The sequence below is a fragment of the Macaca thibetana genome, chromosome 14, assembly GCF_024542745.1.
Source record: "Macaca thibetana thibetana isolate TM-01 chromosome 14, ASM2454274v1, whole genome shotgun sequence".
Taxonomy (NCBI): Eukaryota; Metazoa; Chordata; class Mammalia; order Primates; family Cercopithecidae; genus Macaca; species Macaca thibetana.
In genome coordinates, this window is record NC_065591.1 from 94,672,159 (window position 1) to 94,694,466 (window position 22,308).

A 22,308-nucleotide genomic window follows, 5' to 3' on the forward strand; every position below is an offset into this window, starting at 1 on the left:
ACATAATTCATAGTAGGTAGTTAATTCTTGCTGAATAAATCAATGAATGAAATGAGAGTATATACTTGTTTCAGTTTTCTTATTTTGTAAAATAAGTTGAGAATAATGTGTTAACACACTTGAGGAAATTTTTGAGGACCTCAAATATTTATAAAATATTTCACACACTCTGAAGCAGTATCTAAAGTTTATTATCAGTATTATAATAATTCTGACACAGGAATTATATATCTGCAAATATATCTAAAATTTGCTATTCCTTTTTATACTTTAGATGAATTATGTGGTAATATTTTAAGAAATTAAAAGCAAATCACAAATCAGTCATTTGAAATAAAAATCTTTAATATGAACTTATGTAATAGATTATTTTAATTTTTGAACAAGAATAAAGTTGCCAAATTAGTTATCTGTGGGATTTAAAAACTTCAACAGAGAAAGAAAATAGGAGGTACTAGTGAGAAATACATTTTATAGTCCACATATTTATTGTATAATAAGCTATATTATATTCTAATAACAGCATATATAACATTATAATGATTTTGACATCTGGACTAGCTAGACATGGTCCCATAAATCCTATAGTTCTTAACAAAAAAAACCCATCAGTTAGCAAACTTACACATCTAAGCTCAGTTTAATGCAACTTAATGAGACATTGAATTTTATGCAGCAAACCCCAGTTATCTATAGTGTGTGCCCTCCTGAGTACCCCAGGAAATAGAAGCAAAGAACTGAGGAACATCAGATCCAACTGGCCCATTTGGGTTTGAACTCTAGGAGAGAGCAAGGAGGAGGCAGGAGAGGAAGTGGTGGTTCTCTTTTGGCTGCTATTCTGGGAAGATGCCCAATAGTTCTTAGCAAGGGTTCCACTTCTGCATTCTATGTTGATTCATTTTTGTAAGGGTGTGTTTAGTACCTCATGTCTAGGGTTGCTGTAACAAAGTACTGCAAATTTGGTGGCTTAAAACAAAGGAAATTTATTCCCTCACAGTTTTGGAGGCTAGAAGTCTGAATTCTGCAGGTGTTAGCAGGGTCACGCTTGAAGGTCACGCTTGAAGGGAATCCTTCCTTGCCTCTTCCAAGTTTCTACTGGTGGCTTAGAGTCCTTGGAATTCCTTGGCTTGCAGATGCGTCACTCGAATCTCTGCCTCTGTCTTCACATGGCCTCCTCCCCTAGGTGGCTATGTCTCTCTTCTTCTTATAAGAACAACAGTCATAAAGGATTTAGGGCCCACCCTAATTCAGTGTGACCTCACCTTAACTTAACTAATTACATCTGCAAAGACCCTGGTAAGCTCACATTCATAGGTACCTGGGGTTAGAACTTCAACGTATCTTTTATGGGGGACACAATTCAACCCACGAAATATATCATCCACATTTCTTTCCAAGGGTAGAAAACAGCACCACATTTTCTGTAAAGGCAAAAGGTATTGCTAGATTGTTTATAACCCTTATTTCTAACCAAAATCTAGTTCTAAATTGCTTGTAGAAGATATACATAGGACATTTAAAGAGACTGAAGGATGTATGAAGTCAGATAGGCAAGTAATATAACAAATTCTAGAAGTCAGATATGTAAGTATTGAAATAGTAAATATTGAGGTGACAAAAAGGCTTACTTTCCTTCTCTTTGATGGATTCACTAATTTAAGATGGAATGTGTAAGAACTGAATAAGCCTCTGCAAACAGTGGAATATTCCAAACATATTTTCACTGAGGACAGGCAGAATGGATACAGTGATGGGAAACAATGACTTAATATCGAGAAAAGTATAAGTGGGACACAATGTAATGAAAATGCATGCTGAACTTCCCTTCCACATTCTGAAAATGGATACAGCCACATTTGATTTCGCTTCAGCTATATCTACAGTTAAGCCATTTATTGGCTCTTGCAACTCTGGTAACTCTCTCAGCAATAAGATCAAATGCATAATATCTTGGTCCACTGAAGAAAAGGAAGAAGTCTATAAAAAAAGAGAGATAATTTATTGAATTAGCTTACAGAATATCTCAGATGTCTTCAGTTAGAAAACCTTGCCCTTATTCCAACATAACATTCCAATGCAAACATGCTATTTAAAAAATTTAAACCCCAGGTGTGGTGGCTACTGCCTGTAATCCCAGAATTCTGGGAGGCTGAGGTGGGAGGATTGCATGAGGCCAGGAGTTTGACACTAGCCTGGTGAGCATAGTAAGACCATGCCTCCTCTATAATAAACAAACAACCAACACATTTATTAGTTTTTTTTTCCTACTTACGTTCTTGCTGGAAAACTGCATCAACTTTATTCTCTATTCCTGGAAAGGTACCTGATATGCTTTTGGGATAACCTGGTTCCATGAATTGTCTTTGGTTATCATATCTGGTAAAAACAAAATGTCACCAGATTTAACACCAATATAGAATATAACAAAAATATTTTTTTAATTGTGTATAATTTACAAAGTCTCCTCACACATATTTTTTCATTCAGTTCTCACAATGCCTTGTTTACTAGTATTAAGAATGGTTAATTTCCCTACCTAAGGGTACACATTTATAAAACATATGGGTATCATTAATTCGAAAACAGGCTTGACGGCTGACACACTGTTATTTCCCAAAGTAAGCTTATATTTTCAAGGCTTTTACTTAACTGGTATATAGTATAACTCCCTCTGCATGTGTATATATATAAATGTACATAATAGGTTCAACTTGGGAACCAAATTCTGCAGGCTATCTGGATAACATTTGCTTGCATATGTCTGAATTGAACTCATAAGTGAGAATTAGCCTAAATCTTTCTTTGTGTCTCACGCTAGTGCTTTGTTAAGGATTTCTGTTTCATGATGCAGAATCCTCAGTACTATTGCATAGAGATTTTAATTTTATAAAAATGAAAAATTTCAAAAGCCATGGTAACATCAATCATCCTGTAAAAACAATATATTCTTGGTAAAACCTACTGGAGATTACCTAGATTGTTTTAAATCTTCAAATGCTTGAAAGTTTGTAAGCAGTGTAGAGAAACACAGATTTCAACCTACAATTGAAAAAATAGTTTACATTACCTCCAGAATTGGTCATTTACAAAGAAGTATGTTTTACTTCTGTAGAAAACAGCTGCGTCAATTGCTTGGACACTGCTGGGGAAGCCATAGTTTGATATATCCCTGGGATAACCTTGCTGAATGTCATAGCCACTCACAGCCCAGTATTGGTTGCCTGTCAATGATTCAGGTTAAATGTTAAATAAGACGTTTCCATTTTTGCAAAATAATATATATACCACTTCTTGGTCTTGCACATAGACATGAAAATGGAACAAATAGTCTTTAAAAGATGAAGATGATAAAGTTAAGTTCAGGGGGGCTGTGAGAAGCTTAACGGTTCCCCAGTGCCTATAAAAAATTAAAACTTCTGAGCAAGACATTCAAGGCCCCACAATTTGTGTGACTTTTATACAGAAACCAAATTACAGCCTTGAGGAGTCTTAGAGAAGGATATCTGGGATGAGGATGGAAGAATGCGAATGACAGTTCTAGTGTGGTCTGATTTTGTTGGTGAGAAAACCAAGGCTGAAAAGCAAGTAACCCACTCAGGTTCACACAGTAGTTAGTGGTCCCAATGGGGCCCAACCCTAGTCTTCTGGCAAAAGCCTGCCCAGCTTAATGCTGTCATTAGCTCACCATGAACCTGGAAGGGATCACAAAGAAGTCCTGCCCCCTCCCTTCAGGCAGAACTAACATAAGATGAAAACTTTAGGAAGTTACCTTTGAATAGGAAAATGAGGTCCCTGTCAAAATCCTCATAAGCAGCCTGTATGCCAGTTGGAAGGGATGGCCAGAATAGAGAAATAAAATTCATTTCGACACTTTGTAGGTGAGGATGCCTTCTCCAGAAGTACCTAACGGGACATAAGGAAACACACATGCACACACTTACACATAACAGTCTTAAGTAGGCAGTTCCTGTGACTTTTAGGCTAGTGATGGTCCTTGCAGGATTGCTGGGAGAATATAACAAACTAACCAATGCAAAGTTCCTAGCATGGTGACCAGCATATGGCTAAGCTTTACAGTGATATTGTCCATCTGGAGAGTACATCACAGCTTTCAGAGGAGGTTATGGGAGTGATCTTATTTGATTACATTTGGCATTGTCCTGCCTTGGACATTGAAAAATCTTACTTTGCAGTATCTTTCCTTATTGCTCCGACTAAATGCTAAGAATATATTGATAAAAGCAACAGCACGTGCACTCAGCCTGTGATTGCACACTCACGAAATAGCCAATGTACAAAAAAATTTTGCTCAATTAGATGATTTGCTGCACAGCTAGCTAAGTGCAGGTTCCATTTACTTGACTGATTTTGGATGGAACTGAATGGTGCTTTAGTGTTTCAGCTCTGGGGTTCCCAAGCAGCTGTAGCCCATGTCTGTTTATATTACCAAAGGCATCTGAACGTTTGTGAATGTTTTCATGTTTTGCTTTTTTTCCTGGATGTTTTGAGTTACCCAGAAAATACTTGATTGCATAAATTCAGTATAGACATAAAAATGGTACAAATAGTCTTTAAAAGATGAAGATGATGAAGTTAAGCTCAGGGTCTATGATAATCCTAGTGGTGCCCCAGAACCTATAAAAAATTCCAATGAGAAGAAGTGTACAATTCAAGGAAAAGGTGACTAACGTGTGACCTAATTTGAATCCAGTTTTAAGGTATATCAGTAAGAGGAATCAAAGGAAGAAATATTTCAATTTTATACTCGTCTTTAAAGAAAAGTATTTCTCCACGGAGTGTGGTGATAGCATCAAATGTCAATCTGGGGTCGCAGGATTTGGGTGTGCTTGGTCCAGTAGGTTGGATAGGGTTGCTTGAAGGTCCTGAAAAAAAAAAAAAAAGGTCTTTTTTATGAGCATAAGTCCAGTGTGTCTCTTGGGTACATCAGAGACTTCTCAGAAAGGTGAAGGGTCTTCATGTGAGGGTAAGTGCTACAAGACTATCCCATAAAGTATTAAAGTAACTGTATATTTCATCCTTTTAAAGTTTTTGTTTCTTTAATAAGCGTAATGATGGTTTTCAGGGTGAGTTCCAGGTCAAACTGTGAAGTAAAGAAATTTGAATTCTATGCCCCTTTCTTCCCTTTTAATTCTAACTAATTCTTCTCTGATCTCTCAGTTCCTCTTTCTGCTTTTTCGGTTACTCAGTATCTATTGCCTCTCTCCTCACCGAAATCCACTTTCAGGAAAGAATATTAGTCTTTTACCCTATAGCATGCATCTAAGTCAAATTTTAGCAATAGTTTTTCTCTAAGTACTTGAATTTTCATGTGTTTTCTCACTGTGGAATGAAAGGCTATTATAATAGTTAAGATAAAAACACCAGTGAACAAAATAATGGGGTGTTGTTGGGGTGGGCAGGAGGAAGTTGGGGAATAGAGGCAGTTAGGGTAGGCTCAACATTTCTGAAATATCTACAATCACAAAAAAGTTCCCTGGTTGTGGCACCCTGGCATGCTTGCTTGATTTTATAGTGCTGTCCCACCAGAGAGGGAAAAGGGCTTTCCCCAATTCCACTCCACTCCATTCCACTCCATTCAATTATATTTCACTCCAATCCACTATTGCATTGCATTGCATTCCATTCCATTCCATTCCATTCCACACTTTTTTAGAGAGCAGTAAATCCCTTATTGGTTTCTTGTTTTTATTCACAACCAACTAGGGAACAGAAGGGCAAGCGTGAAGAGAGATGTAATGGTCTTATCCAGGCAATATGGCAAAAGGCCCCTATACTTATCCTTGAAATGTATCAGTAATGCCTTAAAAATTTTCTTTTTTTCTCTCTATACTCTACTATCATTCCTCTTCTTCTTCTTGAAAATGCCTTGCTTTGTTTATACACATTTTAAATTTACATAGACTTATATATTGTGTAATTTAATTGTACATTGTGCAATATATCTCATTCTGTTTCTTTTTCACAAAATATGAAGTTTTAAAGACCCATCTGTATTGTTGCCACATGTGCATCTAGTACCATGCTTCTGACTGCCGCATATCACTTCATGGTGTGCAACTACCACAGTTTATCTGTATAGTCTTCTCCTAATAGACCCCCAGATGCCTTCCAACTTCCACCACCACAAACAAGACTTCAGTGAACATCTTTGGCATGATTTGTACATGTTCCCTTATGGATCTATATGAGAATTTCTTTGACGGATACATCTAGGAGCAGGATTGCTGTAGGAAAAAGAATAGTCATGTCTTTTTAGAATATTTAAAATTGGGGCCAGGTGCAATGACTCCTGCCTGTAATCCCAGCATTTTGGGAGGCTGAGGTGTGCAGGTCACTCGAGGTCAGGAGTTCAAGACCAGCCTGGTCAATGTGGTGAAATCCCTTCTCTACTAAAAATATAAAAATTAGCCAAATGTGGTGGCAGGCATCTATAATCCCGGCTACTCAAGAGGCTGAGGCAGGAGAATTGTTGAACTTGGGAGACAGAAGTCGCAGTGAGCCAAGATCAAGCCACTGCACTCCAGCCTAGGCAACAGAGTAAGACTCCGTCAAAAAAAAAAAAAAAAAAAATTAAAATTGGTAATTTGGGAAGCCTAAAAAAGAAGAAAAAAATTCCCACCATCCAAAGACAATAACTGGGAAGAACTGTAGTTCATTTCTTCTTAAACTCTTTTTCTTTTAGGGCAGCAATAGAGGCTCAGCCCCTCACACCTTCTTTGTTAATGCTGTATTACAGGGGAATTTCAGAGTTCAGTTTTATGGAAACTGCAGTAGTGCAAAGGAAGAGATATTCAGATCCTGGGAGTGTTCGCCTATTCCCAGGTCCCACCATGTACTACAACTCTCTTTAGAAGACCTTACCATAGATGGCCTGAATGCCATTGATGTCATCTTGTGGGAGTGAGTAGTTGCTGGTTTCCCTGAAAGCATAATTGGGATACATCAAGGCACCAGGGTCAGAGGAGTGAGCGAGCCCCAAAGAATGGCCAAATTCATGAGCAGCAACAAGAAACAAGTTGTAATCTGAAATTCAAACATGGATGGTAAACAGCTCAGTGTGGATCCCAGGGTGGCAGAAACATGATCTCAATGAATGCAACCTCCAAGCCAAAACTGCTCAGGGAAATAGCCCTTCCCATGGCTGTCTTTTTCATCTTTCTTTCAGATACCTGAGAAAGTGGACATTGAGAAGAATCAAAATAGTAGTCACAGTTGGGAACTAGGTGAGTACAGACTTCTTATAAACTCTTAGAACCCAGAAAATTGCATTTATTCCAATTCTCATATTTTACAAATGTGCATCTGAGATTTGGAGAAGTGATGGCAGAGTCATCATGACTTTAGGAACCCTTCTTCTCTTGCGTTCCCACATTCACCATCTCCAGTGTCCCAGACCCTCAGTCTCATGAGTAGAGTCCCTGTGAGCAAGTAGTTAGAAGAGAAGCCAGCCCATCAGTGGAGCAGCCTCAGATGGAGGGCTGGCTCATGTTGGCTCCCTCATCACCCACCCCTTAGCACCAGCTCTTCTCTGTTTCTGAGCTTTCTAAGATGCTGTAGGAATTCTCTACTGAAGAGAGACAAATCCTACCACTTATTGTTCTCTTTCCGCATGTTTTAACTTCCATAAGCATAGTGCTGTTCACAACTGGGAACTTAAAACCTTCCCAGGATCCCACTTCTTATGAAATAAAGCCCAACCTCTTTTGTCTGGCATTCAAGACCTCCTCCACTTGTCTCCAGCAGATATTTGAGTGCTTGCCTTTTGACATGAATCCTTCAGTCCAGCCAGTCTATATGCTGCCTCACAAACACACTGATGCGTTTTTGTACATGCCTACTTTTTTCAAAAAGCGTAATTGTAGAGTACCTACCACATACTAGGCAATCTAAAGTTATGTAATCCTCATAACATTTTTCTGAAGTTTTATTAGCAATATTTTTATAGTAAAGTGACTGATGCCCATAGATTTTGAATAGCTTGTACTTCATCCTGCAACTAGTAAGTGACAGATTGGGGTCAAACCAAGGTATAATGGCAAGATCCATGCTCTTACTACAATGTTCAACTTCCTGTTGATAATTAGCCTGCTAAAATTCTACCCATGCTCTAAGAATTGTTTCTTATCACATCCTTTTTAAATTATGCATTCACGAGTGCATTTCAGAAAAATATCTTTGAATGCCTGGAATATCGTGAAAGGAACTGTGGGCAATTTGTTGTGGTTCTCTGCTCTACAGGGAGTACGTAGTCTAGAAGAGGAGAGATGTGTGCAAACAACTTAGAAGCACACAATGAGTGATGACAGAGAAGGAGATACAAAAGCTGTCAGAATTCTGCAGAGAAAGTTCTCATTTCCAGCACAAGGCAAGATAGAAGGTGGCCTTTGACATATATAGCATGTTAAGATGAGAGAGATTTTAAAAGATGGTGCTTGGGGCATGGGAAGAGTATTTCAGGGAGAGGAAGCAATTTAAGCAAATGTGAGGAAAATGAAAAGCATAGGGTGTGACCTAGAAACAGTGAATGTACAATGTGGGTGTTAGCCCAATGTGAATGGTATATGTGAAATAAGAAGACAAACCAAGAAAGAGAAGGATGAACAATCACCAAGAGCCTTCAATACCAAGGGGAGGTATTTGGACCTTATTTGGTGCAGAATATGTAAACATTGAAACTTTCAAGCATGAGAGTGATGTGATCCAAGATGGGCTTTCCAAAAACAAACCCTGCTGCAATGGTAGGAAAAATTAGAGGGAGCACAGACTGGAGATGGAGAGTCCAGTTAGGAATCTAGATCATTCGTTCAGGTAAGAGGTAATGAACATCTGAACTAGTGAGGAGGGCAATAGGAATGTAGAGGAGGTGAGGGTTATTACCTATCTTTGGCTACACACAGCTGCTAACATGTGGACTTAGGTAGAATAGACCCTCGTAACATACCTATGTTGAGAAAATGGCAGGAGGAACAGGTGCCAAGCAAAGGTAAAAGGTGCCTTTCTGATTATTTTCTGAAAGTGCTCTCTGGCATATTGTTACGCCATGTTTTGGGAAGTATCACATGGTCTGGATATACCTGCACTCAGCCTCATTTCTTCCCTTCATGCAGCCCAGTCCTTCTTTTTTTTTTTTTTTTTTTTTTTTTTTTGAGACGGAGTCTCACGCTGTTGCCCAGGCTGGAGTGCAGTGGCGCGATCTCGGCTCACTGCAAGCTCCGCCTCCTGGGTTCACGCCATTCTCCTGCCTCAGCCTCCTGAGTAGCTAGGACTACAGGCGCCCGCCACCGCGCCCGGCTAATTTTTTGTATTTTTAGTAGAGACGGGGTTTCACTGTGGTCTCAATCTCCTGACCTTGTGATCCGCCCGCCTCGGCCTCCCAAAGTGCTGGGATTACAGGCTTGAGCCACCGCGCCCGGCCCCAGTCCTTCTTAATAGGAGCCTTCTCCTGAAAAGAGTGACTTGCTGCACAGAAGCATACCACTGAAAAAAAGCTCCAAGAAGATGAACTAACTAGATGAGAGGGAAGGTGGCTGCTCTTTTCTGAATAGACTGATTTCTAAATGAATTTCCAAAAAAAATGGAAAAATAGGCTCTTTTCAAACATCACTAAATTTGGGAATATTAAAATAAAGATACATCCTAAAGCAGGATCTGTAAAGAACCAGATAGTAAATACTTTAGGCTTTGTGAGCCAAATGATCTATGTCGCAATTACTCAGCTTGCCATTGTAGAGTGAAAGCAGCCATGGATGATATATAAACAAATAAATGTGGCCCTGTTTCAATAAAATTTTATTTATACAGACAGGGACCAGGCAGGATTTGGCCATAGTCTGTAGTTTTCTGATCTCTGCCCTAAGAAGTAAGGTCAGTAATTAGATTCAGCATGTCTTTTTCTTTCTTTTTTTTTTCTAAAGCCAAATTGAATTAGTATAGTGAGGTAGCAACAATTTCAAATGATCACTTTTCGTGAGTTTGAAATATTATGTTACCTTTATTGCATGTGTGTGTGTGTGTGTGTGTATGTGTGTATTCTAATCTGTAAAAGGTTAATTCAGAAGCTGTGTGTGGACATAATCTTGATTAACTTACTTGTGGAGTTTTTGGTCCATGTTTCTTCGGCATCAAAATGAGCATCTCCTCCAATACCTTGGCCTGGCTGAAAGGCATGAGCAAGGATTCCATTGGGTCCATCAAATGGAGAATTGTCACCGTGATCTGAAATCAGAACATTTGTATTAGATCCTTGCCAAGTTTCAGGTTAGCCAAAGAAAGCAAAACTGAGCGTGACTGCTTTGCACCTACCTCTTTGGAAAAAAGCAATGTTGATATCTGCTTGTCCCTGTGAGATCCTGGTGAAGGTGAGAGGTGACGCCTTACTCCAGACTTCAAAGGCTTTCTTAATAGCTCCTTCTACATCAGTCTCTGACAGCTGCGGTGTATAGTTTAGAATGCTTCAAAATGAGAGGATGTATGAAGAGTTAAATTTTATTTAGAACAGTAGTCCATCAATGGATGAGTTGTTCTGTTTTGAAGTGAGTTGCATCATGGTGTGCTATCACTAGAGAGGATAAGGAGGGAGTGCAGGTCTCAGGGTGGAGGACAGATGTGGGTTCTGAACAAGTTAATACATGTCTTTAAACCTCAGTTTCTTATTCATAAAATGAGGATACTAATATAGTATCCCTCTCATAGGGCTGCTGTGGGGATTAAATACATATAAAGCATTTAGTTCATTGCTTGTCAAATAGTAATATTCCACAATATTAGATATTATTATTATTATTAAGATGTATGAAAGGAGGGACTTGACTCTCTCTAGCAATGATTAAGCCTTTGTTGGGTCCCAAAGTAAGTGCTTAGAGAGATAGTCTAACATTGCTGTAGTCCTCTTTAGATTGTTGGAGAAGGAAGACTAAAACGGGAAGCTTTGGAGTGGAAAGAATCCATGGTATCTCAACATTTTCATTCCCATATTCATTCATTATTCATACTCTACAAAGGCAGGGATATTTATCTACTTGTTCCTAGTGTATCCCAAGAACAGTGTCTGTCATATAAAAGCCCAGTCCATACTGGATGAATGAGCGTATCCTGAAACCCTAGAAATATCACCTGTAGGTCAAATTAGTGCGTTCCCACTTGGGGTTTCCTGGGGTTAACATAAAATCACCACTGTCAGGCACTCCACAGCGAGGCTTTTTCATCATGTCCAGAGTTTCCTCATTTGGCTTCCCCGTCACATTCAACCCAAAAAATCGTTGCATTTCTTTAAGCTTTTCAACAATCATACTAGTGCCATTCTTCCTTGTAGACTGATACTGGTTGCTTGGTAATTGGTAGAACTTTTCCAGGTAGTCCTGGACAAAGACAAGCACATAAAGGTCTTGCTGTGAAAGTACTTCCAGTTCTCTGGTCATTTTGCAACCCTTTCTAAGTTACTACAGAGGTCTGATAACCTGAGAGCCACCCGAACAATAACACAAACTAATTCGTAGGTTGGCTTTGAGAGAACAATGCTTTTTAGAAAGAACAGTTTCTCCACTCAGTGCTCCAGTTAACGGTTATGCATTAAAAAAAAGTGCCTCATCAGGGATGAGGATCACATCACACAGGTAAAGTGCTACTCTACAGTCAGGAGACTGTCTTCTTGTTTTTATAAAAAACTTAGAACTAACATTAATTGACTTCTCTTGAGGTATTTGTTGCATCAATGCAGTCCTTCTTTTTTATCCTCTTCATTACTGTAGAAAAGGCTTAATTATTTTTGTGAACAAATGGAAGTACAGAGAATTAAGGAATTTTCCAAGTGATGATTCAGATTTTAACTCACCATGTTGCCTCTCAAATAAGAACTGATAATTTCAAAATAATTCCAAATATCTTTTTGGGGAACAGCAATATCATTGATATTAGCATTTTATTCACCAAAGTAACTCTTTGGAAGTGTTAAATTAAGTTTAGTCAAAATCTAAAAAGTTTAGCCTAAAAATTATCTATTTTAAGTATGGCTTAAAAGTTTCTTCATACATAGTGAACTGTAACCTAACTAGACTTCATGCTGCCTGTGAATACCTAGCGCCTTGTCAGGGTCTTAGTCCATTTTCTGTTGCTATAACAGAATATGTGAAGCTGGGTAACTTATACATAAAAGGGGCTTATTTTCTCTCACAGTTCTGGAGTCTGGGAAGTCCAAGATCAGGTGGCTGCATCTGGTTGGCTTCTGAGATGGCCTTGTGCTGTGTCATAACATGACAGAGAAATGAAAGGGGAGCAAGCATGTGTGAAAAGGGGCAAAACACAAAGGGCAGCCCCTCCTTATAATACCCATTCTATTAATAACTAATCTAGTTCTGCAAGAGCCAGAACCCACTCCAGCAAGACTTAACCCAGTCCCACCAGAGTGTCATTAATCTTTCTTAATGACCTAAATACTTCTTAAAGGACCCACTGTCACATGGGCTACTCAGTCTTTAACACATAAATTCAAGGGATACACGTTGACCACAGCAGTAGGTGACACTGACTAGATCACACACTTTGGAATCAGACAGGCTTGGGTTCAAATCTTAACTCTGCCATGAATTAACTGTGAGCACTTGGACACATTATTTATCTGATTTAAGATATTTTTGTCTCTGAAATGAAAATAATAATGCTCCAATAAGGTTCTTGTGAGGATTAAATGAGATATTTGTGAAATGGTAGCAGTTGCCTTGCATGGAATAAGCACTCAATGAACTTTACATCAACCCGGGGGTTACAATTACCATTGTAAGAGATAACCTGTTAATAATAATAATAATAATAATAATAATAATGTTTTCCCCAAACTGTAATGCTAAGAAAACTGTGCATGAGAGATTTGTGGCAGAATTCCTTTGTGTTTCTTAAAAATTCGGCTTCACTTTCAGATGGTGAAACAATGGAAAAAAACTATTGGTTCTATTTTTATAATGCTTCCAAGACTTTATCAACAGTTCGCAATCTGGTGCTGGGAAATATGATTATACTATGTACTGATTTCTAGTTCATTATAATCTACCATCCTCACATTATTTTCTATATCTGGAATTTTTGACAGCAAAGAAAATGCCTGTGTGGAAGCACCAGACATATAGTAACTTGATTGCAGATATCCTGGAAGGAAAAACTTTAGGTAAATGAGAAAGAAAATAACATCATTTTATAAATAAAACCATTTCTTCTACAAAAGTTTCCCAGCTAGAGGTAGCTCTACAGCAGTATTTTCCCAGTCTTTAAAGAATTCAGCTTGTTTTCATGTCCAGCTTTTAAAAGGCCTAGTCCTTACCGGCTTGGAACCCTCCAAATCACTAAAAGGAGGTGTTCAACCTCAAACTAATCACCCAAATAATTTCTTTCAGGCTGTTTTAATTAACAAGAGAAAACAACCCACACTATTTCCTAATAATCAGCAAATTAACCATCACCTAACTGATAGTTCATTTACCTGAACAATTTTTGTATTTTCCTCTTTAGAAGATACAGGAAAGGCCTTGGAAATCTGCACATGGAGTAAGAGCAGAAATGGAAGCATCTTCAAGGAGAACATGATATTCTCCTCAAATTCTACCCCTCCTGGCTTTCTTTCTGCCCCTCTGGGTAGGGCCCTTCCCTGGCGAGCACCTTGACGTTCACAGCGTCATGTGTCACAGCTCTCTTGCAGTCCTCTTTAAAGCCATGTCTTAAACAATTGCTGTATCAGGAATATGAAGCAACATAGGTTAATTACACTCTGACAGTTTTGAAATTTTATGATGTGATTCAGTACCCCAAAATGGGGGAGGCTTTCAACAGTCTTTCAAAACTCCAACTTTCTCCTCTTTGCTTTTGGGTGTTTTAGTTATTTCCTTTTACAAAATTGGTCGAGAAAAAGGAACAGGGGACTAATCCTGAGGTTATGTGGATACATTTTCTGGCCATGTAAGATGTTGAGGTTGAATTAACTTGTGCAGGGGAATATTTTGAGGCTTGTGGTAGATATGTTGGGACCAAGGAACCCAATTAGAGAATCTCTGTACTTATCCTCCCTCACTGTATGTGGAGAGAATGAGTGACTGACTATGTTATTACAAAGCAGGCTTTGTATGGGGGCCTTAAGCTGCTTCTGGAGGATGTGGTTTGGCATCAATGTATTAGAAAATCCCTAGTCTGTAAGCTAGACTTTCCATGGAAAATATAATGAGAACAATATTGATGATGAAAATAATGAACATTTGCTAAAAATGTATGATCCTCCAGACATTTGTACTGTCTTCCATGTATTACCCCAATCCATCTTCACATAGCCTTGGGAGGGAGATGCTCTTACTATCTCCATTTTACAGATGAAATCAAATCCAGACACATTTAGATGACCTGTTTAAGTCACATGCTTAGGTTGTGGAGGGGCCAGGATTCAACCCCCGAGGGTATGTTTAGAGACTGAGGTGGGAGCTACTACAGGCTCTGCATGGTAATCTCCCACTTGAGTCTCTGGCTGGCCCATAGTGGAGCAGCAGCTCTAGGCCTGCAACAGCTGGATACTTTGGCTTATATTCACGGGGAGAAGACAAGGGAGAGGGAGAATGAGACGTTGTACATCTTCAAGGAGTAACACACTGAGAGATTTCCAGACAATATGGCTACACAGGGGACTGTTGGTCAGAGGCCCCTGGACATGCTTTTCAAATCACGTAACCTGCTCCCACTTATTCTGACTCCACATGCATGTAGTTTGTTACCATACACAGTCTTTGTGAATATTCATTTACATATATGCATACATATTTGGTAAAGGCAGGTATTCTTGTGTATAAATGCATATGTCTGCAAGTATGATACATAACATGTACTAATATATAAAGAGTGTATTTGAGATGCTATTATAAGGAGTTCAGATTTTTCCTGGGGTCACTTAGGAACTTTGAAAATCATCCAAAGAAATGTGTCTTGGGTTAGAACAAGCTGGACAGCAGATTAATGTTAATGATGTATATTCCTGCATTCATTCAGTAGACATTTCCTGTCATCTACTCCATGCCACATGCTGTGATGGGTGCTAGAGTATTGGACATAAATTAATAGAGGTTTGGATAAAATGCTGCGGGTGTTTGGAGGAAAGAGCAGTGGTGAGGAGGGAGTGAAATAAAGGAAGGCTTCATGAGGGAGGTGGAATTTGAACCAGATTATGAAGAGGTAGAATGTAGACATGCAGAGATGTAGTAACCAATTCTTTGTATTAATATAAATGTGGCAGCTTCCTGCCAAATTGTTCAGAGATCATGGTCATGTTCATCCTCCTTGAGTGCATGGCTGAAAGTGGCTTTCTTTGCATTAGGTCTTCAGTGAAAAAACGCTTTTTCCTCCAAGAAAATGCCTTAACATTGGTCTAACTCTATGTTGAGTTATTGTGATGCAATGGCTTGCTTTCAAGGTTTATAAATGTACTTTCTTCTGAACATAATAGCAAGTGATTTAGTTGAGAATCTAAAACTTCAGTAAACTTAGTTTTTGGTGTTTGGGTAAATGCTATATTAAAAAATTTAACTGTTGAGTCTGGATCCCCGCAGCAGGCCCGGCCCTGGTGCAGTGGTGGAGAGGGCTATACTGCATTTGTTTTCAGGGCTCCAGCTTGTGCCTTCTGAATCTTTCTCCACACTTGACCACTGTCTACCTCCATGGTGTCTGTGCCTCACGTGCTTCTGGTCCCTAGGACTGAGAGTTCTCTCAGGCTGTCTCCCCCAATAATCAAATCAGTCATTTACACTTCAGTGTGAACATGAGTTGTTTGCCTGTTGAGTAGATATCTTGCTAGAAAAAACAACAAACAAGCAAACAAATTTTGTAAAATGAAGGTGTTGTTCATTATAACGTGAGTTTCAGGGCAAGTTAAGAAGATGAAAGAAATTTAGTTTGCACAGAAAACACGCAAGGGAATGTAGGATCTTTCTGCCTCTCTAATACTAGCCTCCCTCCTGCCCCTTCGGCAGCAGTCTGTTCTCATAAGGATAAGGATATACTCATAAGGACAACGATATAGATGCGTGTTCTACAGCCACATAGCAGGTGTATTTTTATAGCTCAGTTTTGCTTTATAGGCCTGAGGAGATGACACTGATTGCATAGATATAGTCTATTTGTTTTTTAGTTATAAAATAAAGGATGAGTTGAACCAGCTGGGGTGAGCACATGTGCCTGAATGTTGAATGATGAGTAGGAGTTGCCAATGGGGAATGTGATCCAGTAGAAGGAACAGCGTCCACTGAGTACAGAAGTATACCCAGTGAAGCCATGGCTCATTTGATTCACATAAGCCAAGGCAAAATGTTCTCAGCTTCATGCCTTTCTGAACTCTCATGATCAGAATGGATGTCCATATACCCTGATCAAGTTAACAGAATCATTGTTGGGGCCAGTTGTGGTGAAAGGTAAAGAGCATTTGCGTTGAAATTAAACTTACTGGGTTCAAATTGTGGTCCTGCCACTTCCCACTTATGCAACTTTTGGCAAATCTAAGTTCTTCTGAGGTTCAATTTCCACACCTGTAACACTAGTGCATTAACATCTCCCTCATAGGGAATCAAGGGGATTAGATGAGATCATATATGGAAAAAGTCTGTGTAAACCCTTCACTGTGGTGTCCTGTTTGTATTATGAATATGGTGAAATTATAGCCATGTTAGTTCATGTGTCCGTTCTGTGAATGAGTTAGCAATGCTGAAACGTTTTTCCTTTCCAGAAAGAGAAGTGCTTCTAAGTGAAGCCACCAAGTGAAGTAACTTCCACGGAGCTTCCTTTAGTAGCAAGTGTTCAAGTTCAGCCAGGGAACATATGATTTATGTGACTCACATCCTTTGCACAGAGTATACATGTATACACTCAGAACTCACAAGTCATTATGGATTAATCACTGTGCTAAGTCTTAGTTATTCAGTATCTATTACCTTCCTTAAACTTCATAATAACCCAGAGAAGTAGGAGTTATTATCCTCATTTTAAAGAAGAAAACAGATTCAGAGATATGATTCAAATTTACCTTTTCATTGACTCTTCCTAGGAATCCCCTTTGTTCTCTCAATGAGGAAAAATTTTTAAAAAAGTGACTATTCTCAGTCTTGGTACTGCATCAGAATCTATATTAAAAATACAAGTAGGCTCCTTTTATGGACTAAATATTGTGTCCCCCAACCCCAAATTTACATGTCGAAATCCTGACTCCCAGTGTGACAGTATTAGGAGGTGGGGCCTTAAGGAGGCCTTATGAGTGGGATTAGTGCTTTTACAAAAGAGACCCCAGAGAACTCTCTTGCCGTCTTTCCACCAAGTGAGGATTCAATGAAAAGTCAGCAGTCTACAGCCCAGAAGAGGACCCTCACCAGAACCTAACCATGTTAGCATGCTGATCTGACTCCCGTCCTCCAGAGCCGTGAGAAATAAATATATTTCTGTTGTTTATAAGCCACTTAGTCTATGATATCTTGTTTGGCAGCCAGAATGGACTGAGACAGCTCCACTCCAGCTACTGAATCAGAATCTCTGGGGTGGGGCCCAGACATACACAAGTTTAGAAAGCATCCCAGGTAACAGTGAGGATGAGTTGAGAACCTCTATTGTGAGAGAGGATGGAGAATATACAACAAGAGAAGTAAAGAGTCATTTTTTAGGATTTAAAAAAAGGAACAATCACATTCTTTTGGGGAGATCCACAAAGTCTTCATAGGGGAAGTGGCCATCGAGATAAACTTTGAAACAAGGATTGAATTTTGGCATTGAAATTAAGTTAAGTGAGGGTGGGATTAGAGGAAGTAAAAAGCAAAGATATTGTGATAAGAAATCTTGGATTGTAAGTGAAGAATAACCAGGCTCTGGGGGAATCAGCATAGAGTATATAACGAGAAGCAGATTGGAATGGTAGGCTAGAACCAGATAGTGGAGGGGCAGGAATTAAACACCAAAAGGCCAGCAATGAGCAGACATCGTTGGTTTCTGAGCCATGTAACAATCTATGCTGACTTAATGAAACTAACAGGGCCACAGTAACTAGGATAGACTGGACTGAAGAGAGGGGATAAATAAGAAGAGCAATTAAAAGGTGGAGTAAGAGTTTAAGTGAAAGGTCGTGAGGACCTGGCCCTAGTGGCTGGTCATGGATCTTCCTCTTGGTGTGGGGATGGATGGTGAAGAAATGAGGTTAAGGAAGACAGGAGGGAACCTGGGTCATCACACCACACATCTCCAAGGAGCAGCAATTCGCATCACAGACACATGGATAAAATGAAAGTTGCCTTGAGGCTGGGCACGGTGGCTCATGTCTGCAATCCCAGCACTTTGGGAGGCTGAGGCAGGCGGGTTACCTGAGGTTGGGAGTTCGAGACCAGCCTGACCAACATGGAGAAACTTCATCTCTTCTAAAAATACGAAATTAGCTGGGCATGGTGGCACATGCCTTGTAATCCCAGCTACTTGGGAGGCTGAGACACGAGAATTGCTGGAACCCAGGAGGCGGAAGTTGCAGTGAGCCGAGATGGTGCCATTGCACTCTAGCCTGGGCGACACGAGTGAAACTCCATTTCAAAAAAAAAAAAAAAGTTGTCTCTAGAGTCAAAGAGTTCTCTTGAGGATGACAGACGGAATCAAGGCTAAGGCTGGAGCTGAAGGAAGTGGAGATCAAAACTGTGATAGTGACTTCAACCCACAGATGAGGCTGATTAAAAGGCCTGCTGAGCAGCTGTGATGGTCCAGGCAAGTGAGAGAGTAGCTAGAGTGAGCATGGAGGAGCTCATCCTTATGGTGTTGATTAGCCCCAAGCATTTCCATTTCTGCCCCTATATCTATTCTCCTCCCAACCAGAGGGTGTTGAGGATAAGTGAGAATGGAGAAAATGACCCATTCAGAGTCAACGACTGTCCGGAAACCAGTTTGACAGAGACCCACGAGAACAGATGGCAGAATAGTTAACATTTCCATTCCAGGCCACTCTGTGGTCTAGAGGCAGGAAACTGCTAAGTGAATTTTGCCAAAACTCTCTTTTCTACTAATCAATCCAGTTGTGTGGCTGGAATGCCTCATTTTTCATTTTTCCTGAGGCACTGTCTTTTCTAAATCTTCTCCATTCTTGATTTTCTAACAATGTCTAGCTATAGCAAGATATTACTTCCCAATTTAAGTAAATGCCCTCATTTTCTCTCATTTTTTACCACCAAAGTATTCAATTTCTTAGTGTGTCCATGGGGCTCTCTCTGTATCTCCACACCAGAACTATTCTCTGTACACATTCCGCCTCTATTTCCTTTCCCTCACTGGCTGCTTCTGTTTGCCTACATGGTTTCTCTAGTAAAACAAAATAAAACCAAACAAGACTTCTTTCTACTCTGCTAACCACTTGAGTTACTGTCTGTTTTCTTTTTCTCACTGTCAAATTTCTTGGAAGCCCAGTCAAGTGCCTCTACTCCTTCACACCACACACCCACTCCTCCTCACATCACACAACCATTCCTCCTCACACCACACACCTGCTCTTCTTCACACCACAAACCTGCTCCTGACACCACACACTGGCTCCTCACACGACACAGCTGCTCCTTCTCACACCACACACACACTCCTCACACCACACACCCAATCCTCATACCACACACCCGCTCCTCACACCACATACCCACTCCTCGCATCATGTACCCTGGTCCTGACACTACACACCCGCTCCTCACATGACACAGCTACTCCTCCTCACACCGCACACCCACTCCTCACACCACACACCCACTCCTCATACCACACACCCGCTCTTCATACCACATGCCCACTCGTCACACCACACACCCACTCGTCACACCACACACCTGCTCCTGACACCACACACCCGCTCCTCACATGACACAGCTGCTCCTCCTCACACCACATACCCACTGCTCACACCACACACCTGCTCCTGACACCACACACCTGCTCCTCCTCACACTACAAACCCTCACACCACATACTCACTCCTCACACCACACACCCGCTCCTCCTCACACTACACACCCACTCTTGACACCACACACCTGCTCCTCCTCACATCACACACTCAATCCTCACACCACACACCTGATCCTCCTCACACTACACACCGACTCCTCACACCACACACCCTCTCCTCACACCACACACCTGCTCCTGACACCACACACCCACTCCTCACACCACACACCTGCTCCTGACACCACACACCCACTCCTCACACTACACAGCTGCTCCTGACACCACACACCCTCTCCTCCTCATACTACACACCCACTCCTCACACCACACACCCACTCCTCACATCACACACCCACTCCTCCTCACACCACACATCCACTCTTGACACCACACACCTGCTCCTCCTCACAGTTCACACCCACTCCTCACACCACACAGCTGCTCCTCCTCACACCACACACCGACTCCTCACACCACACACCCACTCCTCACACCACACACCCGCTCCTCACACCACACGCCCACTCCTCACACCACACACCCGCTCGTCACACCACACACCCGCTCCTGACACCACACACCCACTCCTCACATGACACAGCTGCTCCTCCTCACACCACACACCCACTCCTCACACCACACACCTGCTCCTGACACCACACACCCATTCCTCACATGACACAGCTGCTCCTCCTCACACCACACACCCACTCCTCACACCACACACCCGCTCCTCATACCACATGCCTACTCCTCACACCACACACCCGCTCGTCACACCACACACCTGCTCCTGACACCACACACCCACTCCTCACATGACACAGCTGCTCCTCCTCACACCACACACCCACTCCTCACACCACACACCTGCTCCTGATACCACACACCCGCTCCTCCTCACACCACACACCCGCTCCTCCTCACACCACACACCCACTCTTGACACCACACACCCACTCTTGACACCACACACCTGCTCCTCCTCACACCACACACCCTCTCCTCACACCACACACCTGCTCCTGACACCACACACCCGCTCCTCACATCACACACCTGCTCCTGACACCACACACCCTCTCCTCCTCACACTACACACCCACTCCTCACACCACACACACACTCACTTCTCACACCGCACACCCACTCCTCACACCACACACCCACTCCTCCTCACACCACACATCCACTCTTGACACCACACACCTGCTCCTCCTCACACTACACACCCACTCCTCACACCACACACCCACTCCTCACACCACACACCCTCTCCTCACACCACACACCTGCTCCTGACACCACACACCCGCTCCTCACATCACACACCTGCTCCTGACACCACACACCCTCTCCTCCTCACACTACACACCCACTCCTCACACCACACACTCACTTCTCACACCACACACCCACTCCTCACACCACACACCCACTCCTCACACCACACACCCGCTCCTCCTCACACCACCCACCTGGCTCCCATCCCCCTTGGAGCCCAGCCAGCTGTCACCCACATAGGCCTCTTGGAGTCTGTTAGAATTCATCTGAATAAAGTCTGTCTCATATCTATATAGTCCCCACAAGATTCTGTTCTCACTCCTCTTGATCCATGGTTCTCAATCTGATTTTATTTTCTAACCTAAAATATCAGAAAGACACCACGTATGCACTTTGGTGACACTGGCTTGTCAGGGGCAGTGGATTAGTTTTCCACAGCTGCTGTAACGTATTACCACAAGTCCAGTGGCTCAAAACAAGACAAATTCGTTGCCTTACAATTAATTCTGCAAGTCAGAAGTCTAGTGTGGGTCTCACTGGGCTAAAATCAATATGTTGGAAGTGCTGTGTTCCTTCCTGAGAGCTATAGAGAAGAATCAGTGGCCGTGTTGTTTCCAGCTTCTGGAGGCTACTGCATCCCTTGGCTTGTATTTCCACTTCTGCCATCTTCAAAACCAGCAATATCACTTCTTTCTAACCCTTCTTCCATCTTCATGTCTCTCCCTGATCACAGCTGGGGAAGGGTCTCCACTTTTAAGGACTCAGGTGATTTGATTGGACCCACTGAGATAATGCTAATCTCCCATTTCAAGGCCCTTAACCCAGATCGCACCTGTAAAATCTCTTGCCATGTAAGCTAACATGATCACGGATCAGGATGTGGGCATTTGGGGGACCATTAATCTTTCTGTTACAGGCAATAATACTCAATGAGAAGAGATGCGGGTAGTCAGTAAATGTGTAGACTGACTGCACAGGGAAGGGCACTTCAGGATCTGTGGTCTGCATGTGGTTTGAAAAGCCCTTTAGGAGATCATGCCC

At 41.4% G+C, this 22,308-nt stretch overlaps 1 protein-coding gene across 2 annotated transcripts; it reads right to left on the reverse strand.

Annotated features, from left to right (window-relative positions):
• Positions 1–329: 329 nt before the first annotated feature.
• MMP8 (matrix metallopeptidase 8) lies at positions 330–13,696 on the reverse strand. Of its 2 annotated transcripts, XM_050756843.1 has the most exons (11): positions 13,490–13,696; positions 12,191–12,257; positions 11,134–11,378; positions 10,324–10,472; positions 10,111–10,236; positions 6,883–7,044; positions 4,766–4,883; positions 3,770–3,903; positions 3,068–3,221; positions 2,273–2,376; positions 330–1,977 (listed from the first exon to the last, which is right to left on the reverse strand). In XM_050756843.1, the coding sequence occupies exons 1-11, from the start codon at positions 13,549–13,551 to the stop codon at positions 1,868–1,870; spliced, it is 1,431 nt and encodes a 476-aa protein (XP_050612800.1). In that variant the 5' UTR covers positions 13,552–13,696; the 3' UTR covers positions 330–1,867. The 2 variants fall into 2 exon arrangements, with proteins under 2 accessions (XP_050612800.1, XP_050612801.1); XM_050756844.1 differs by lacking the exon at positions 12,191–12,257.
• Positions 13,697–22,308: the final 8,612 nt, after the last annotated feature.

What these genes read in the sequence shown, in the direction of transcription:
- MMP8 (XM_050756843.1), bottom strand. Translation starts at nt 13,551, where the DNA reads ATGTGCAGATTTCCAAGGCCTTTCCTGTATCTTCTAAAGAGGAAAATA. An exon ending in ATGGACCAAAAACTCCACAA is followed by an intron (nt 7,045 to 10,110) that starts GTAAGTTAATCA and finishes TTTGAATTTCAG; the next exon opens with ATTACAACTTGTTTCTTGTT. An exon ending in GTAAATGACCAATTCTGGAG is followed by an intron (nt 2,377 to 3,067) that starts GTAATGTAAACT and finishes TGTTTTTACCAG; the next exon opens with ATATGATAACCAAAGACAAT.